Source organism: Oncorhynchus mykiss, chromosome 12, assembly GCF_057628025.1.
Source record: "Oncorhynchus mykiss isolate SJ-2025 chromosome 12, ASM5762802v1, whole genome shotgun sequence".
Taxonomy (NCBI): Eukaryota; Metazoa; Chordata; class Actinopteri; order Salmoniformes; family Salmonidae; genus Oncorhynchus; species Oncorhynchus mykiss.
The window spans coordinates 68746222-68766499 of record NC_143033.1 but is presented as its reverse complement, the minus strand read 5'-3'; the positions used below and the strand labels follow the sequence as shown (position 1 = coordinate 68766499).

The 20278-nt window shown below is 42.1% G+C and overlaps 1 protein-coding gene across 4 annotated transcripts; it reads right to left on the bottom strand.

Annotated features, from left to right (window-relative positions):
* Window positions 1-469: 469 nt before the first annotated feature.
* On the bottom strand, window positions 470-17927 carry cdc27 (cell division cycle 27). Of its 4 annotated transcripts, none has more exons than XM_021624575.3 (20): window positions 17837-17927; window positions 17190-17308; window positions 15782-15857; window positions 15097-15244; window positions 14830-14955; window positions 13807-13904; window positions 13365-13534; window positions 10681-10898; window positions 9147-9258; window positions 8775-8893; window positions 8357-8456; window positions 7785-7989; window positions 7347-7519; window positions 6970-7122; window positions 6542-6750; window positions 3722-3839; window positions 3349-3477; window positions 3128-3202; window positions 2456-2618; window positions 470-2081 (listed from the first exon to the last, which is right to left on the bottom strand). In XM_021624575.3, the coding sequence occupies exons 2-20, from the start codon at window positions 17214-17216 to the stop codon at window positions 1993-1995; spliced, it is 2508 nt and encodes an 835-aa protein (XP_021480250.1). In that variant the 5' UTR covers window positions 17217-17308; window positions 17837-17927; the 3' UTR covers window positions 470-1992. The 4 variants fall into 4 exon arrangements, with proteins under 4 accessions (XP_021480250.1, XP_090049216.1, XP_036793983.1 ...); XM_090193090.1 differs by having other exon boundaries at window positions 470-2078; XM_036938088.2 differs by lacking the exon at window positions 17837-17927 and having other exon boundaries at window positions 17190-17490.
* Between the last annotated feature and the right edge of the window lie 2351 nt (window positions 17928-20278).

Below are 20278 nucleotides of genomic sequence, written 5' to 3'. Positions count from 1 at the left end.
TCCAAGTCCCTGCTTGCATCAGATGCAATGTCCTGCTATGGATGTGAGGGCAAGGATACGTCAGATGCAATGTCCTGGTATGCCAGTGAGGGCAAGGATACAGCAGATGCTCATCCCAGTTCTTCTCTGATCTAGGTCCTCAATTGTGAAAATATCTTCCCACTGCTGTCAGAACCACTGAGTTATCTTCATCTCCTGTCCTGAAACAATACTGGTTTCCCCCCACTTAGAAATCATGAACTAATCAGTGTTCTCAATGCAATTAATTGAGACTTGTGATATAAATCCATACTTAATTTAAACTAGGCTATAAACTGTTGTTCAGTTCCCCAATCATTGTCCAATTTACTCTGATCAGCATCTACTAAGATACATTGTCTTATCGGGTGTTTGTCGGCAGACGCAGCCAACAAGTCTTACATTTATTGACATCACATTTTGGGGGAGCACAAGGCAGTCAAATAGAGGACATGTTTAAAGTAGTTTATTCTATAATCTCAAATATCCTTAAAATGAATAGCACATATATACATGAACAGACATTATCCCCAAAGACAGAACACATTTTAAATTAATATCCCAAAGCACTTGCAAAATGAGAACATAATATTTTATCCTGGCTGTGCTGAGGACAAATTAAGTTGTTTGCCTTAGAGAAAAAAAAGGACCAAAACTTTAGGAAAGGCATTTAAACTCCTTGATATGGGGCAATATTTCTGAATGTGGCACTGAGATTGCCTTTCCCAACTGTACGTTAAGAAGCACATCAAGAAACATTGTATACATACACATAGAATCAATGCGGAATTCCCCAAACACACACTTGGATGTTTGGTTGATTAATTCTAGACCAGATGCATCCAAATATTGAAACTGGGCATTTAATCCCCGTCATCATACCTTGTATTAATGTGGTCAGTGAGGACCAACCTGTGGTAGCCTTGTGCAAGATCAGTTTGTGGTCTTTCCAACTCCATTCATGTAATTGTCAAGCCAAATGTTTGGTACGGCGAATGACAACTAGTTGGCATGATAGTTCAAACAGACCGACACTCAGGCTAAACCTGTGGATGATTATCATATTTTAGCACATTTGTTTCTAGAAGTATTTCATGATGAATCACCTCAAAAGAACTGCACATCAAATCTTGTTGACAGGTTGATGAACCACTGGCTTCTCATATCGTTGTCAATAAGAGGCACTTCTAAAACAAACATGGTTAAATGTCACTTTTATTTATTCATCTGTGATCGAGACATCTGTCATTGCTAGATCTCAAGTAGGAGATATTATCTGTCTGCTTTAGCTGAAACTTGCCGGGCCATGGTTGGAACACCTTGGACATCCCAACGCCCCAGAGAAAAGGCGAGAAATGTGCTTGTCCTCATTTCTCTCCCATACATTTAATCACAGACCAACCAGGAGAGAGGAACCAAAGAGTTACAGGCTATAACACAAGTGTTTATTCAGAGTAAAGCTGATAAAAAGAACATAAAAAAACCCTAAACATTAAGACAGGAACTTCCATGAATGTTTGTTGTTTATTTTTCTTCCGAGGGCATGAGCGCAGCGCTCCAAACCTAAAAGAAGCGAAAGTGATGTCTTTCAATGATGAGGGGTAGGACATTCAAAATCAGCACTGATGGGGCAATGTGGTGCTGATGAGGTATTCTAGGAAAAACAAACCAGAAAATAAAAAAATGTCCACACATGGCTGCATGGGAGCCGACGAGAATGATAAGCCAGTGAGGACTAAGGCATGACAGGAGAAGGACGAGGATGGTGGTGGTAGTGGTGTGTGTAGGGGTAGAAGAAAACGAAACCAAGAAATAGCAGATGATGAAAATAAATCGGAGGTACTGTATTAGCAGCAGTTTGTTTTCCTTTTTTTCCTCTTCCTCTTTAATGCTGGAGTCCAGCGGTTGGCTCCAGGTTGGCATGGTTTTTAAGTCCAAAAGAGGGGTCGGGGTGGAGGGGTAGGGGCAGGTGAGTTACAGGACCTCGTCGCTCTCGGCAGTGTGGAGCTGTGTGTCATCTGCGTCGGTCATACTGCTCTCCTGCGACTCCTCCACCTCAGCTGCTGGGGACAAGATGGAGGTTAGAGGTCAAAGCATGGCTCCTGACAGTGACATTTTTCAGCTTCCTTCTTGAAGTAACAAATACAGAGACAGAAACCTGACCATATTGGCATTCTCGCCCTATGATATGTACTTTAGTGGTAGGCCACTTGGCTACACCTTTATGGAGTGTTTCACATATACTATTCAAATTCGGACGTGTATTGACTCAATTATTTACTACTAGTACTCAATGTTTAATTTTAAGGCTGTCAAATATTTTGCATTCATAAATTATGCAACTCATAACAAATGTACAAGTCATTGCCATCATTAACAGGGAACTAAATGGTCAAAGCCATGTGTCAGTTGGTCATGGCAGTCACAGTGGTTGTACCTGAGTCATAGGGGTAGTCCTCAGTGACAGGCTCCTCGTCGTCAGGGAGGTACCTCTTGTCTATGGCCTCTTTGATCTGATTGTTGGCTCCTTTGGGATCCAGGTCCATTGCCCAGGAGAAATTCATCAATGCCAAGTGGGTCTGGCCCAGCTTCTTATACACCTGAGGGGAGCAATAGGGAAGAAAGCATGATTAGAGCAGGACACACCATCCATATGAATACATTCGTAAACTAGGAAATATGTCACTAAATCCCCACAATTACCTCAACTTACCCGAACCCCTGCACATTGACTCGGTACCAGTACATTTTGTATATAGTCTCATTGTTATTTTATTGGGTTACTATTTCTCCTTTAGTTTATTTAGCAAATGTTTCTTACTTTTTAAAAACTCTGCATTGTTGGTTAAGGGCTCGTAAGTAAGCATTTCACGGTAAAGTCTACACTACACCTGTTATATTCGGCGCATGTGACAAATAAAATTTGATGTCATAAACATCTCATAGCTATTTAGTCTATTGCACAAAGTCAGACTATATGAGATTTGAGAGGTGAGTGTAAAGTGGTCTATTATTGAGTACGAATATCAAAGTGACTGTAAATTCTTCTCTTATGGTCAGCTCCTTTCCTCGTAATCCCCACAAAGAAAATAAGTTTACATTTGCTTACCTTTCCTATTAAAAAGTAAACAAGGGACTCTTTGGGCACTATTTGTTTCAGCTCTTCCAGCTCTTGAAGAGCCGCCTGAATAGGGATCACAAAAAACTGTTTGCTTAGACTTAACCAATAGAAAATACAGTGAACAATGATAATATTAATACGGAAGAAGAGGAATTGTGCTGAAAAGTAGGTTAGTCGGTGTTTGCTTGTGAAATGCCATATGGACCTACCTTGTACTTTTCATTAGCGAAGAGGATGGAGGCCCTGTGGAATTTGCATAGAGGGTTCTTGGGGTCTATGTTGATCGCTCTATTCAGGGTTTCTAAAGCATGGTCAGACTTCTTCAGTGCATGCTGAACCTGTGTGGAAACAACAGGAAACATGGAGCACGTTAGTTAGTGCCATAAAGAACATTGGAGAAATATGACTCAAGTACAAAATGTAAAATACTACAGGCTTTGAAAATAGTAACAATAATGCATATGATTTATAAGTAGTTTTCTAAAACATAAAGATGGTTAAAAAAAAATCTGCATGCAATGTCTTGAAGTGCCCTGACAGACTGAGTGAGCTGAAAGAGACGGAGTGTAGTGGGCCACTCACCACTCCGATGTGGCAGAGGAGCACAGAACTCTGAGGGTTGATGCTAAGTGCCTTCTTGAAGTGAATCTCTGCCAGGTTGAATTTCTCCTGCTTATAGTAGATCATCCCCAAGCCATACCTGGAGATGGAGAGATAGAAAGAGAGATGAGAACAAGTTTCTCCCATAATCCTGAATTATTCACCAACATCAAAACACAACGTTTTAGCTTTAATCTGCATTAAGGTAATACAGTGCTGTGTTAAGCGAGACCGAGTCGAGACTGGGAGGGGGACAAAGGGACCGAGACATAGTCAAGACCAGAGTCCAATTCAAGACCATGACTGTAATTTTGTCAAATCCCCACCATAAGAGTTCAAAATGTCCAGTATTTCTGTGTTCATATTTCAGAACATATGGATTCTTTAGATATTCAGAATAGTGAAAAAAAAAAATGCATACTGGGGAAAAATAGAGCCAATCTAAAAATAATTACTAACACAAACACAGTGGGGAACAATGGGCCTTCTACAGGCTAAGGATTTATACAATTATGATTATAATAATGCTAATTCTATTATTTTCAATGGAGTTTGATTTAATCTCTTCAGTTTTTGTTGGAAAGAAAACGAATTAACGCTGCTGAGGAAAAAAAATTCAAAATCAGGATTTCTTTGCTGGTCTCTGGGGAAATAAATCTACCTAGCTAAGTCAGCCATTGACTAGACCATCAGAAGTTAGAAAAAGGCTTCTGCTATTCAACTGTAATAGGGAAAAAATTTGTAGTGACAATGAAATCAACCAATCACATTGACTTAATGAGTGGGACTTTTTTTTACAAAAACATACCGAAACGTCTGCACTTCTGCGCAATAGCGAGCAGTAGTTTTCCCACGGTCTAGCTAGCTAGCTTTTTTCGGCGGCTAGTTTGCTGCGGCTGCAGTAGGTGTTATCATAGAGGATGTTGTTGCTAATTTGTTAGCTTCTCCCTTTTCAAGAATAACTCAAGAATAAGTTTTATTGTTGCGCGCTTGCTGTTAGCCAACTCTTTGAAAATAATTTGTGTGAGAAACAGTGTTGCATTTAAAGTGGAACTGACAGCAATTTAGCGACATAAAATCGTATACAAATCTGTTCATATACACACTAGGAAGAATGACACTTACATTCTGACAAGCAACCACTGGTCATTTTCACGTTTCATAAATTCTTAGAATGTTTGGGAATTACGTATACTAAGGCATTTGTGTAAATTCTATAGCAATATAAAGTGGGAAAGCGGCCGTGCATTTGGACAATTAATAAATAGTCCCTGCAGTTAATAAAAATGAATAAAAACATGTCTTGTCCAGGACCGGAATCTACACAGACTGGTGCGCTATAGCCAATCAGAGCTACAGTAGACCTTTCTATAAACATGCCATTTGCTACATGGGCCTGCAATCATTCACTTTGAACTGGACTGTGTTTACAGGCAGTTGTAACAGCGCAACTTTAGATCATTAGAACGCATTCGCCAAAAGCCACAAAATACATCCGGATGGATTTCTGCAAATATGTAAACAACACAGGAGTCCTCTTACATTTGGGAACTTTATTTCTATTGATCAAACAACCATGAAAAGGTAGGCTCTCTCCCTCAGTTATGCACATCAACAAGACCAACAACTAATGCTAGCCAGAGCAAGAGGAGATCAAATCTAATGAAGGAACATTAGATAAACACTCTCAAACTTTTTCAGCTAAACAATGGGGAATTATATCCTTGTCCTTCTGCAGCTTGCCTGCCAATGCATGGTTGCACCTAAGCTAACTGGCTAAAGTTTGCTAGTTTGCTAACTAGCTACTTCCAGACACAAATGTGAGAACACCTCACTCTGACCATTTTACTTGCCGTAGAAGAGCTGGTTACATGTTATCTGGAGCATTCTTGACTAACTATAAAAAATTTTTTTGCCTATGTTTACTGACACCGGTCATATTCAGTAGGTGTTGTGCGTTTGTAAATTCATCGGTTGTCTGCGCTCTGGCATACTCAGACGAGAGTACTCTGAAATTAGAGTAGATAGCATATCTCTTGCATTCGCAAATTCACTCTGGCTAACTGTATAACAGTCATTCAAGTTCTTGCTAGCTAACCAAATGACACCTGCATCTCTAGCTTTGTATAGCCACCCGAAAAACGATATGAGGGGAGTGGGGGGTCACTTACTCACTCCTCCAATGGCATGACATCCTAGCTAGCTAGCATTAGGCTCCATGTTTTTAGCTTGCTACATAAATAGATGTGCTAGCCTATTGGCCACGTTATAATGGACTTGTGATCATTCCGTTGCTAGTTTGATTGTATTGACATTCCAAATCTTAGTTACATTCATCCGTTTTTATATTGAGTCATTGAAACTGAAACGATGCATCCCGAATGGAGGCAGCAAACAATGTAACAGGCCAGCTGTGATTTTAAAACCTGATATTTTGGGGAATTACCAATTATATGGATGCACCGATATGACATTTCTGGCCGATAGATATCCAATATTTTCCGTGCCAAAAAAACCAATACTGACATTTACAATTTTAGCGGCCTTTTAAGCATTTTAGTACAGTTAGTTGAAACACACACACGAAAACCAAAAAGTTATTTTGTTGGTATTTACGCATGTCCCAATTACCGGTAAAACATAATCAAAACCTATTTCCTTCAATTACTTGCTGTGCTGTTTCGTTGTTCATTTGTTCAGTCGTTTCATTCTCAACCACAATAGAGCATTTTCACATCTATTACGATTGTAATTCAGATTTTGTCACATCCACTATCACTCCAAGGTTGTGCACTAACTCACCAGGCATTGTAGTGGCGTGTGTTGACTCTGATGGCGTTACGGAAGCAGGCCAGAGCCTTCTCCAGCTCCTCTGTGAGGACAAACTCATGGCCTAGCAACGTGTAGGCGTAGGCAAAGCCCGGGTTCACCTGGATGGCACGCTGGAAGAACTTAATGGCAATGTCATGCTCCCTCTGCAGACTGAAACAGTTACCAGCCACGCACCATGCCTAAGGGGACAAAGAGAGAGAAAGAGTTGGGGAGGAGGGAAGGAATAGAAGAGGAGCAAAAATATGGATATTTTAAATTAAAGGCAACCATACTCCAAGACAGAATCACTTGTAAGCAATTCCCAATGGAAAAGTCTCAATTGAACATACTTTTTAGTCCAGGACATGTGGATACGGTACATGCAACTGTTTGTCCCAGTGTGTTAGTTAACTACGTACCTCTGGTGAATTCTTGTCCATGTCGGTGAGGTCTTTGGACAGGGCCGACAGGGCCACGTCCTTCTGCAAGTGCCAAAGGGTGGTGGAGTAAATCTCCATGCCCTCCACCCGGTAGCTCTCGATGCGCCGCACCTCTGAGAAGATCCTCTCCGCCTGCAGGGATGGGACAGGAGGCGAATAGTGAGAAAAGTTTCTAATCGAGCCATTGAGAAGTAGCAAAAGCCACCATGCACAGCCCTCGACCATTCTTTGCATCCATTTGACAGTCTTAACCCTGTGGAATTGTAGTAAGGAAAGGAGCACATCTAGCTTCAGATGCCCACAATCCCTGTTTTATGTATGAAAGATGAACCTAGCAAAAGAAGGCTCTCCCTTACCTGCATGTATTCGGCCAGCTCAAAGTGGGCCCTGCCGATCTGTCCCAGGACCCACCCTGTATTGTAGTGATGGGAGGGCAGCTGGCTCAGGATGCTGATAGCCTCCTTACAATTGTAAGAGCAGAGGGCCAGGTACCCCCGGCCGATGTCTCGCATCAGCGACATCAGGCCATCTGGAACACAGAGGGAAAAAAGGGGTTTGGAGATAAGGACTTGTGATGGCATCTTTGTAAGGATATCATATGACAAGGTGGCTAATAAGACTATAGAAATGTAGTACAATTATAACAGCAACTTAATAAAAAAAAGTCAGAAAACTACTGCATTACTTTGACATAATTTGTTTTTAATGGCAGTGTATCCCTACATCTTTATGGTCAGGCAAAGAAGACTGAAAGTCAAAGTGTGAGAGTTGATTCTAACAGTGTCCCAGCTCACCTGCAGCAGCCTTCTGCAGACTGAAGGCCTGGAACTGAGGAGAGCCCATATTGACTTTCCCGTCTGTCATGGACGAGTCCAGCTTGAGGATCTCAATGCTCTCGTTCAGGTTGGATGGGGTGATGCCTCCCTTGCCCATTTTTGACTTGGTCTTCCGGTTGGGGATTTTGGTGGGGAACTTCATTTTCAGCTTCTTGCTATTCTCCTGTTGAGGAATGTTTGTTTGTGTTTAGCATTTCAAAGACCTCTGCTAACATCAGAACCATGTCTGCCCCCCCCACCCCCCCCTTTTGATATTTGGTAATAGGAAAAATAACATCTTTGCCAAGAATCTCAGCAGCACAGCCCAGTGCCAACCTCTATTCTATATAGAACAAAATAATACATATAAAATGAAATCTCTGCTCAAAAATATAATACTACTTAAAATGCTAGACTTGAGAGCAAACAGATGTTTTTGTTTTTCTGGTTCAAATGACACACCACAAATCCTACTGTCCATCTCAATTCCAGTATTTGGTTATATGTTTAAAGGAAAAATCCACTCAAATGCTGAGTCTCTTCTATGTTACCTTGGCAGTAGAGCTGGCACTGGTGAAGAGTCTGGAGCTCCGTCTGGGCTGCACGTTGGGGGGAGCAGCGATTGTGGGGCTCAGCACTTGAGGCGTAGTACTACAGTAGGCACAGACAAACAGAGCACAACAATGGTCATCAGGTCTTCATACTTAGACAACCACTAGCACAGAGAACACCAATGCCATGAGTGACATTTTGACAAAGCAAAAATGCTGCAGTGTTTCAAGTTTAAAGCACAACACTTAACTCAAAACAAGTATGGATCACAATTTCATAACATTACATAATTTCACCCTGCATGAATTCTCACTGAAAATAAACAAGTATTGTGAGGACAGCTGTCTTTTTTGGCAATATCTCTGCATTTCCATACTGTAAACATGGGTCCATATGGGCCTTGTAAAGAGCACATACCTGGTCTGTGGGGGGGCAGTGGTCTGAGTCTGGTTGAAGGAGATGGGGATGATCTCCCTGCTGTTGCCACTCTGTGCAAACACCGACTTCGTCCCCGGCTGGCTGATTCTCGCTACAGACTGAAGAGGGAAAAGTGGGAACAAAGCTATTTAAAAATACATTTTAAAAAATTCTAACAAAACATCTTTGACCTCCATTGTTCAATCCAACACTGAAATTAAAGGAATTTCCTCTGAAGTTGAAATGTTTTCTATTCAGCATGCATATAACAATTTTTACACACAGTGTGTTGCTCTTCGATCAACGCTCCAAATAGGAGAGCCACATAGCGGTTGGCGTGTTGTCTTCAATATAGCGATGACGCGTGCGTACCTTCTTTGGTGGGACTCCGGGAGGGGGTGGCTCCATCCCCGAGCCACTGTGAGAGTAGTTCTGCAGATACAAGGGGTCCCCTGGGCTGGGCTCCAGGGGCAAGATTCCAAAACTGGGAATAAGATCATACACTGAGAATCCATTTGAATCTCATCTACATTGTTGACTTATTCAGCTCTGTATAATTTAACATATCATCCAAAAGTCTCCATGGAGGCCATTTACATCCAGTTGCAGTACCAGAGAAGCCTTTAACGCAAGTAGAAAAGCCCTCACAGAACAAAACCGTCGTAGAGGACAGGAAAAGCAGTAATCAAGACGTCGTCTGAAGCCAGTTATCATTACAGTCTCCCTAATTACAGGCTAGTGGACAATGGAGTTGGAGGATGAATGAATGAATGAATGAAGAGACCAGTATGTAGTACTGCAGCCAGGTGCACAATATCAAATTATAACCTAGATAATGTTACTTGACTACAATTTTCAACGCCATGGACAAATTACTAGCGGAGTGATCGCTGCCAATGCATATGCCTCTATAATGTAGGGTGTCCAATTAAAAATGCATATTTTGACCAATGGGTAAAATAACATTAAATTGGGCAGATACTCCTCTAAGAAAACCAATGCTCCAAATCTCATGTCTCTATCATAATCCATTCAAATGTTAGAGTTTTCACCCTTGAATGATGACTAAATCAATGGAGGCTAGAGCAGAAGAGGTCAAAATACAGGAAAATAGCATTGTGTCTGCTAGGCTGGATGCTGTGCAAGAATTAATAAGGTAAACTGACAGGCTCACCGTTTAACTCATCATCTTTCTTATAAAATCCACAGGACATAAAACAATAGGTAAGATAGATATCGATTTTGAGACATATGTAATGCTTCCATATTTTAGTATGAACTTTTTGTATTAAATGTGAAATTCCTGCTCTACTTCAAAGATTTCTCACAAAAACAAACGTATCTCTGTGAAATGTCAATGGAGCATTGAGTGTGTTCCAAGCTTTTACCTTCAAAGCCTTTTACATTCAATTCAGCTCGTGTTATGCTAATTTAGCTTTTTGCGACCCGCGGAAACAACTTTGAAGACAACAACCACAAAATGCTAAATCCTTAAGTTATGAGGAACCTTCACCGCTATCTCAACAAAACTTAGTGCTTATTAACAGATGTATTAGGTTACAAAATGTGACTTTTTTGATATGTTAAAAGACCAACTGAAAGATTTAGAACATGAATAATCAAATTTGTCTTGGTAAAATGTATTTTATAAACATAAGGAAGTGAAATTTAATCACCAAAGTGCATTTTTGGACACCCTACATAATGACACTGAAAAAGTAGTCAAAGAGGGAAACATGTGGGAGTGCCTCAACACACATAGAATCCCGCCACACGACACTTATGAGCAGATAAATAATGCGTGCCTGTGTCAATCCACTTATGATAAAACAGCCCAACACATGTAATAGAGCCTCTACTGAGAAAAAACATCTTATGTGTGTGTACAGGGTGAGACCACCAGTACCTGGGCGTTAGGGGGCTGAGTGCTGCCGGTCCCCCCAGTAGACTGCGCCCACTCTTGGGTTTGTTCTGCACTTGTTTGGATAGCAGGGAGCTGCCTGTACCCAGAGGCCCTACGGTGTCCGGGGAGATGACAGACGAGTCAATGTAGGACATGGTGGAGTCTGTGTTCAGAGACGAGTACTTTGAGTTGGAAGACTCCAGGTTCAGTCTGTTTAATTCCTACAGGGGAGGGAAAGGGAACAAGACAGCAGTTGTCAGTTCTTCATTGCATATTTGGATAGGCAGGTTTATAGAAAGAACTGTGGTTTTTGCTTGTGAAGTGCCATTTATCATAAAGCGTTCATTAGGGGTGTAATGGTTCACCAAACCCCCAGTTCAGTACATATTGCGGTTTTTGGGTCACGGTTCGGTACAGCGGAAAATTAAATGCCAAACGTTACTGTAGATAATTTTAGTGTTGGCAAAAGATGTCAAACTAACCCAGGAACAGATCACGAGCCATATAATGTAGGGCCCTATAAAATCTGTTTCATTTTTTTTTTTTACCTGGTTTCATTTAGTTTTTCCAGGTTAACTCAAAAATTAGAGGTCCTGGGGCCTCCCGAGTGGCGCAGCGGTCTAAGGCACTACATTGAAGAATCTCAAATATATTTCGATTTGTTTAATTACTACTTTATTACACGTGTTATTTCAAAGTTTGTCATCACTGTTATTCTACACTGTAGAAAATAGTAAAAAATAAATTAAAACCCTTGAATGAGTAGGTGTCCAAATTTGGCTGGTGCTGTGTGTATATACACACTACGGGTAAAAATTTGGGGGTCACTTAGAAATGTCCTTGTTTTTGAAAGAAAAGCACATTTTTTCCCCCATTAAAATAACGTAAAATTGATCAGCAATACAGTGTAGACATTGTTAATGTTGTAAATGACTATTGTAGCTGGAAACAGCGGATTTTTAATGGAAAATCTACATTGGCGTACAAAGGCCCATTATCAGCATCCATCACTCCTGTGTTCCAATGGCACGTTGTGTTAGCTAATCCGAGTTTATCATTTAAAAAGGCTAATTGATCATTAGAAAAACCTTTTGCAATTATGTTAGCACAGCGGAAAACTGTTGTTCTGATTAAAGAAGCAATAAACTGGCCTTCTTTAGACTAGTTGAGTATCTGGAGCGTCAGTATTTGTGGGTTTGATTGCAGGCTCAAAATGGCTAGAAACAAATAACTTTCTTCTGAAACTCGTCAGTCAATTCTTGTTCTGAGAAATGAAGGTTATTCCACTCGAGAAATTGGCAAGAAATTGAAGATCTCGTACAACGTTGTGTACTACTCCCTTCACAGAACAGCGCAAACTGGCTCTAACCAGAATGGAAAGAGTGGGAGGCCCCGGTGCACAACTGAGCAAGAGGACAAGTACATTAGAGTGTTTAGTTTGAGAAACAGACACCTCAAGTCCTCAACTGGCAGCTTCATTAAATAGTACCCGCAAAACACCAGTCTCAATGTCAACAGTGAAGAGGCGATTCCGGGATGCTGGCCTTCTAGAAGAAAAGAAAAAGCCATATTTTAGACTGGTCAATAAAAAGAAAAGATTAAGATGGGGAAAAGAACACAGACACTGGACAGAGGAACTCTGCCTAGAAGGCCAGTATCCCAGAGTCGCCTCTTCACTGTTGACAATGAGATGGGTGTTTTTTTTCAGGTACTATTTAATGAAGCTGCCAGTTGAGGATGTGTCTCAAACTAGACACTCCAATGTACTTGTCCTCTTGCTCAGTTGTGCACCAGGGCCTCCCACTCTTTCTATTCTTGTTAGAGCCTGTTTGCGCTGTTCTGTGAAGGGAGTAGTACACAGCATTGTACGCAATCTTCAGTTTCTTGCCAATTTCTCGCATAGAATAGCCTTCATTTCTCAGAACATGAATAGACTGACGAGTTTCAGAAGAAAGTTATTTGTTTCTACCCATTTTGAACCTGTAATCGAACCCACAAATGCTGATGATCCAGATACTCAACTAGTCTAAGGCCAGTTTTACTGCTTCATTAAATCAGAACAACAGTCTTCAGCTGTGCTAAAAGAATTGCAAAAGGGTTTTCTAATGATCAATTAGCCTTTTAAAATGATAAACATGGATTGGCTAACAACGTGCCATCGAAACACAGGAGTCATGGTTGCTGATAATGGGCCTCTGTACACCTATGTAGATATTCCATTTTTATTTTTTTTTTATCAGTAATTTCCAGCTACAATAGTCATTTACAACATTAACAATGGCTACACTGTATTTCCTATCAATTTATGTTAGTTTAAATGGACAAAAAAAGTGCTTTTCTTTCAAAAACAAGGATATTTCTATGTGACCCAAAGCTTTTGAACGGTAGTGTGTGTACACACACACACAAACACACAAAAACAAATATATACATTTGGGTTCACATTGCAGACCGAACCAAGGTCCCCGTACCAAACAGTTCAGTAAGAATAAGTTTACTGTTACACCCCTAGTGTTCACCGATCACCTTCTTCCACAGTCCTAACCAAACACCAGGTCAAACACTCATCTTGGCACCAATGCAATGCAAGCCATCATTGTAAAGACAGCCAAACCTGGCCTTAGAAAAATATGAACAGGAATACTGGGTTTAAAAGGACAGGGGGAGGGAGAGTTGAAAGGACGTACTAAGGTGTCCTGGGGCGTCTCCATGAGCACCGTGTCCACCTGGCGGTGGGGCATGTTGTGGCTTGGTGTGTGGGCAGGGCTGATAGGGAACAGGGGAGGGGCTCCACTCCCACCGCTAAAGAACTGCAGGGACGTCAGTCTGAAGATCTGCTCTGGGTCCGGCCGATCGCCTGACAACAAAGATACAGGTTAATACAATCAGCTTAAGAACAGGGGGAGGGAATAGAGTGGATTTGAGCCTGAGCACTGGTCAGGGAATTAGATTTGGATCCGCCATCATGCATGGGATAAGGACCAGTGTAAGTTTCACATTTTTGTCTTACAATGACGAGTGAATCAAACTATTTTTAATGCAAATACATATTGTACTCTATCATCTTAACATGCATTATATAACTAACTACCCTACCACCCACCCATCCCAGCTGATTGACTGACTCACCGATCTGACAGAGGGACTCAAAGGGAGACCACAGGAAAGGATTCATACTCAGGCTCTTCTGATAACATTCAGAACCTTTGGCCAGACGATCCGTTTTGCTGCACAGACAGAAGGAAGAAGAAAATTATCTTCTCGATAGAGTGACGCATGTGGGTGACAGGCACGAACGTGCAATCACACAACAAAACACATAGCGCCTGGTTACGTTAATCTAATTCAGAACATTCCAGCTAATATCTGTCAGGATTAGCTTGTTCCTGTACCTCAAATCTAATTTATAAGAGGAAGCAACCACTCGCTGTGCATTTATGGTTGTATTACGGTCACACATGTTAGAGAACCAGACCAATTACCTTTGCTTAACCGCTACATTGGTTTTCCTGACATCACACAGTAATAATGCAACAGCACTGTGAAATATACCAGCATACCATGTTGTTGTTTAGAGTCTGATTTCTGATATGGTTAAACCTTAGAAATTGAGACAACAGCATTTTGATTGTGGTTCATGCATGTCTAAATTGTAACATGACGTTCACGACTAAGTGATAATTAAATGCTCGGAGATTCTAGCCCACTGGCTGAGCTTACATCATGTTCTAAATACAGTATCTCTGTAGAAAAGGACATCCTCTGCTTAGGAGGCTGCTGCAGCCCCTTCCTGCATTCAAATAGTCCATTTGAATTGACCAAGGTAACATCCAAATGTCATTCACAGACATGCCTCCTCTCCAATTCTCAATTTCTGCTCCCTTTAATTCATTAGCAACACCACGGGAAGATGAATCAACAAGGTTTCCTTCAGGATACAATAAACGAGCCCATCGCGACAAACAAACATCAAGGCACTGCTACGCCCAACCCTCTTCACTAGGGTGCAACATCTATCACTCAGTTGCATAGTAAAACATTAGCTATTGCTATGTGATTGCTAGCACACAAGCAATCAAGAATCAATTGAAAACTTTACCCGAACATGCTTTAGATTGGTCAACAATGAAGTAATGAACATGGTTATCCTACCAATAGATTTGCCCCAATAGGGACAATGTGAAACAGGCAGAGTCTCCAAACTCTGTGACGATGTCCTCCTGGCTCTTCTGTTTGTTCAGGACCCCCCCTGTCAGGATCTGCTCTCCCTCTGCAAGCCTGGAAAGAGAAGAGGACCGGACCACTGATGTGAGCATACAGGGGTCAGAGGAAGGAGCTATCCAGACATTCTGCATTCAAAGCATGCACAATGTCATAGCTATGAGACCTAAAACACCAGAAACAAAATAACATCCTTACTTGCTCAGTTCCACACAGCACTTGGCGAGGAGGTATTTGCATTGTGGCGTTGTGCAGCTGTGCCCCTTGAGAAGGCGGTATGCCTTGTAGGCCTTTCCCGAACGATAGTAGCATGTGGCTAACAGAAAGAGGGCCTCCTCCGAATGCACTGTGAGGAGGATAAGAGATGCATCCAAATAATAGGCATTTGCATAATTTGCGCTTAAATTAACATACAGATACATACCCTGACACAAACACCAAAAGCACAATCCCAGATGACTGAGTTATAAATATACATTTTATTAATTTGGCGCCGACATTTTCATACTTGCACTGACAGCATTAGATTCATTTTGGCATGTGACCAATTTTCATACTTGACATGTTATTTTGATCGACTCACATCTACGCTATAGCCTAATAGCCCACTGCAGTGGTTTGCGTTCCACATTAAAGCAACAGCAGCCTACAGGCTATTCTATAAGAAATGACAATGTGTTCCAAAACCTGTTTTGCATGTGTCAGTCAGGCCCCACAAGCCACCATCATGTCAAAACCTTTCAGGGGTATATGTGTGGATTAAAGCAATCAGGCGGAACTGTACAGTTGTCTGCACAGTAATGTTAAGCTGAAAGAGGAGGAGCTCAGCTGTACTGCAGCATGGACAGGATCTTCTTAAGTCATGAGGGGTAGATTTCATTACCTTCAGCATATAGTCTCTCGGCCAGGAACACGGCATCTCTGTAGGCATAGTGGTTTAGTGCATGCCAAACAGCAGCCTAGACACAGGGAGACAAACACATCTGCATCTCTACATATTGTCATACAGCCTACTATGATTGTCTGATCTGGTGGTGGCTCTGACAGCAAGCTTTACAACTCACTAATAATCAATGACCTAATCAGTCAATAAGCACATGCGTTGATAATACATTCTTTGAATATTATAGCGAACTATTCAATCTTATGGCTGGCTGTTAGCTATATGGCTATGAAATGTTGACACAGCAAACAACCATTAGCTAGTTACATTCGACGGGCAGACAATGCTATCTTACATTTGGGGGGGCTTTCACTGGTCTAGGGCTTAGGCGAATTTCAGTTTTTCGTGGTAAGTGTCAAACATTTAGCTAACGTTATTTCGTCGTTCGATATCAATACCAACATCTGTGGCCATTGGATAACGTAGCAATGTAACGTCTAGCTAAGTACCTCAACTCAAATGTAGGTACTTGGCTGTTAGTTGAGGTAACGTTACTTGGCTATGTCAGATCTGATGATGTTTAAGGTTACGGTAAATGGCAAGTAGCTAGCTGCATCAAATGTTCAAACGCTATGTCAATGCAGGCAGCAGTTATCCATGTAGCTAGCTAGCACTGAGTAGTTAGCTAACTAGCCAATGGTTTTCAATATGTTCAATTCAGCTGTCAAAATGCCCATTTTACAATACAATCTGAAATAACTTAAACCTTGGTCGACATACTAGCTAACTTAGATGCTAGCTTAACGACTTTGGCGTTAGCTAATGTTATTTTACAGGGAGAATGACATCGAAATAATGTCAACCATCATCAATCTGATCAGCTGTAATGTTTAGCTAACTAACTTTAGTTAATTTAGATAACGTTATCTGAAAAACTCACTTTACTGTCAGTCTAAGTTAGTAACGTTAATTAGCTAAAGTTAGCAAGTTGTTAGTCTAGTTTTCCAGTAGCTAACTAGATTACTAACATTAACCAGATAATTTAAAAACAAACGTTGAGGCTCCTTAACTAGTAGCGAGTTAATGTCGTTAGCTAAATATGGCTAATGACTGAGCACCTAGTTAGCTGGCATCTACCGCTATCTAATGTCGTATACCTGGCTGACAGTGGCCGTTCTAAAGAGTACCCATGTGTGGTATATATTGAATAACAGGCACTAGTTTACCGATTTTAACAACGAAGCAACTACTCGGAGAATGCTAGCTGGCTAGGCCAAACCATTTCTTCTCAGGCCTCGGTGTAGCAGTAGTGGACCTTTCTGGTAGGGAGGTAACCATGCAGGCCACAATACATTCCTCGTCCTGCATGTGACCGTTCTCTTCTTGGTATAGCAAACTACTTCTTTACCTGAACAGGTTCCTGCAGCACCGTCATTCCGTTGTCAGGCTCCTTCTCTCGTCCACTGTTTTTTGTTTCCCTCTTTCTTCAGTTCCTTTCTTATTTCAGTATCCAGGCCAGAAGTAGCTCTGAAGATTTGAACACAACGACCGTTACCGACCATGTCGAAAGCTCCCGAACATATCCGAAACAGATGCAAACGTATCAGTTTACGAATAGAATCGAAGACCAGCGGAAATAACCGAAACTGTTGTTAGCTAAAATATAAACTTGTGTATCAACCATAGAGATCGATAGAACTAATTTGTATAACTGTGTAATTAAATCCGAGACACTATGTTTAGTTTGATATGTTACGTTTCATATGGTATGTATCAATTTCTGGATGTCCATCATCCATTTCATATGATGTTACGAAATGCAATTCCTACAATATGCCACGAATTTCAAAAACGTATGATATGTTACGCATTCCAATTTGTTGTTACCACCGTTAGCTAGGCTAAGGGTTGGGATTAAAGTTAGGAGTTAGTGTTAGCTAACATGCTAAGTAGCTCAAACGTAGTAAGTAGTTGCAAAGTTGCTAATTAGCTAAAATTGTCCATGATGAGAATCGAAGACGTTCACGTTACCAACCACTCTCCTTTCATTTTTACCTTAACAGGGCTTGACATTAACTTTTTTAGCCACTTGTAAGTAGGACAGATTTTTTACTTGTCTGAAACCTCAATTCAAAAAAAGGTCTGTAATACCATGGGCCAAAATATGCCTGAAAATTGTGTTGTATGATACAAGGAACCACTTCACAAAATATCCTTAAATATTATCACTGGTATTGACAATGGAAGGCTGCTGGTCTCTGATACTATGTATTATATCTCCTGCCGGTGTGGCCTTGAGCAAGGCTCTTAATTATCCCCCTACAAAGTAAAATAATGCACTGATAGGCTACTGTATAAAACACGTGGTCCTTCAACCCTCCATCTAGAGAGCTACTTGATGTGCAGGATTTTTATCCAACCCTGCTCAAACACACCAGATTTAGCTTATCAAGGTCCTGTTTTTTTGTGTGTTTTTTTACAATGTGGTGTGTTCGAGCAGGGCTGGAGCAAAAGCCTGCACGCACAGTAGCTCTCGTGGACTCTCCAGAATGAGAGTTGGCCACCTTACAACATTACAATTACAGACAAATACATTTGATGTCTTTATAAAAAAAATCCCTCATTCAATGAACCAGGGATCAAATTGCTAAAGTGGGTGAAGTAGCTAACTAAGATTAAAATATTCAGTGTTCAGAGGAGATCTTGACAGCTTAGGAGTTACTTGTCAATTAGGCTATTCTAATAATACTTTTTTACTTTGTCAGAATTACATGGCCAGGATTGAATAGAGGATAATCCTAGCCAGTTTTGAGCACTTGAGAGTTGGTTTTACAATCGGAGTATGCTGCATTCGTTTCATCAACTGTGTGTTGGCTGGCCATTTGTGGTTATACACGAGTGCCAGTGCAAAGTTATTTTAGGACATCGGACAGGACAATTACATTAATGAATGGTAATAGCTAAATAGTTACACTAGCGAGATAACTAGCCAAATTACACACATTGTTTAATTGGCTATCTATTTAGTCTGTTATATATCATTATTTTACCTGCTGCGAAATTGTCTCTCATCTGGCAATAGCCCCCTGGCACACACGCAGGTGATGCACACACCATGACTTTCCAGGATTTTCATAGCTTGCCAAAAATGGGATATAACTGGTCAAATAAGTCACTAGCAATTATTATGTCACGACTTCCGCCAAAGTTGGCTCCCCTACCTGTTCGGCCTACTAGGTGCCACCGATCCCTTTTCCCTTTTCTGTTTGTTTTGTCTTATTAGTTGCACGTGTCCTATTATGTTTTCCTGGTGGGCGTCCTTATTTAAGGCTAGTAAACCAGCCCTTGTTTTGTGCGGGATTATTCTAGTGTTACGTGTTGTGTTGTTGGGTGTGTTCGTGCTCCGGACCGGGTACCCTGTGCTTTGGGTTGGTCCGTAATTTTCGCACCCTGTGTTTTGGGCATTGTATTTTGGTGCCACATTAAAGTGCACTTCTCCCTTGGAACTCTCTGCGCCTGATTCTTACCTCACACACCTAGTCCCGCGTGACAGAATCCCGCACCTTTTTAAATGGAATCAGCAGGAGCAGCCGCACCTCCTCTCCCGTCGATGGAGGAGAGGGTCCTCCATCACACCACTGTTCTCCACCGAATAGGACCGGCAATGGATCTGATGATGGACCGATGGGAGCGGAGTGGCCTTCACACCTCATCTCCAGTATCCCCTCTACCAGCACCCCTGTTTCAGCATCTGGCTCCGGGCCCTGCGTCTGGCGCTCCCTAGGGAGTATGATGGGATGGCGGCTGGGTGTCATGGGTTCCTCCTCCAACTGGAACTATACCTGGCAACCGTCCGTCCTACTCCCTCAGGGGAGGAGAGTGTGAGCGTCCTCGTCTCCTGTCTGATGGGACGAGCCCTGGAGTGGGCTAAAGCAGTGTGGAATGGCCCAGACTCGGCGAGGGATCACTACCCCGAGTTCACCCGCCGATTCCGAGCTGTGTTCGATCACCCACCAGAGGGTCGGGCGGCAGGTGAACGGCTGTTCCACCTGCTACAGGAGACGAGGAGCGCGCAGGACTTTTCCCTGGTGGTCCGGACCTTGGCCGCAGGAGCGGGGTGGAACGACAGGGCTTTGATAGACCACTACCGATGTAGCCTCAGGGAGGACTTCCGCAGGGAGCTAGCTTGTCGGGACACCACCCTCACCTTGGATGAACTCATAGACGTCCATTCGTCTGGACAACCTGCTGGCTGCCCGCGGGTGTCCGGAACAGGCCCTGTTGGTTCCACCCCCAGGCCCTCCTGCTCCCACCCCAATAGAGTTAGGGGGGGCTGCATCGAGGGGGACCAGAGGAGGAGTCTCCTCCTGCACCAGTTGTGGTCGGCAAGGACACACGGCCGACCGGTGCTGGAGGAGCTCGTCTGGGAGTCGGGAGGGCAGGCGGAGCACCACTCGGTCACCCCAGGTGAGTCAGCACCAAACTCACCCAGAGCTT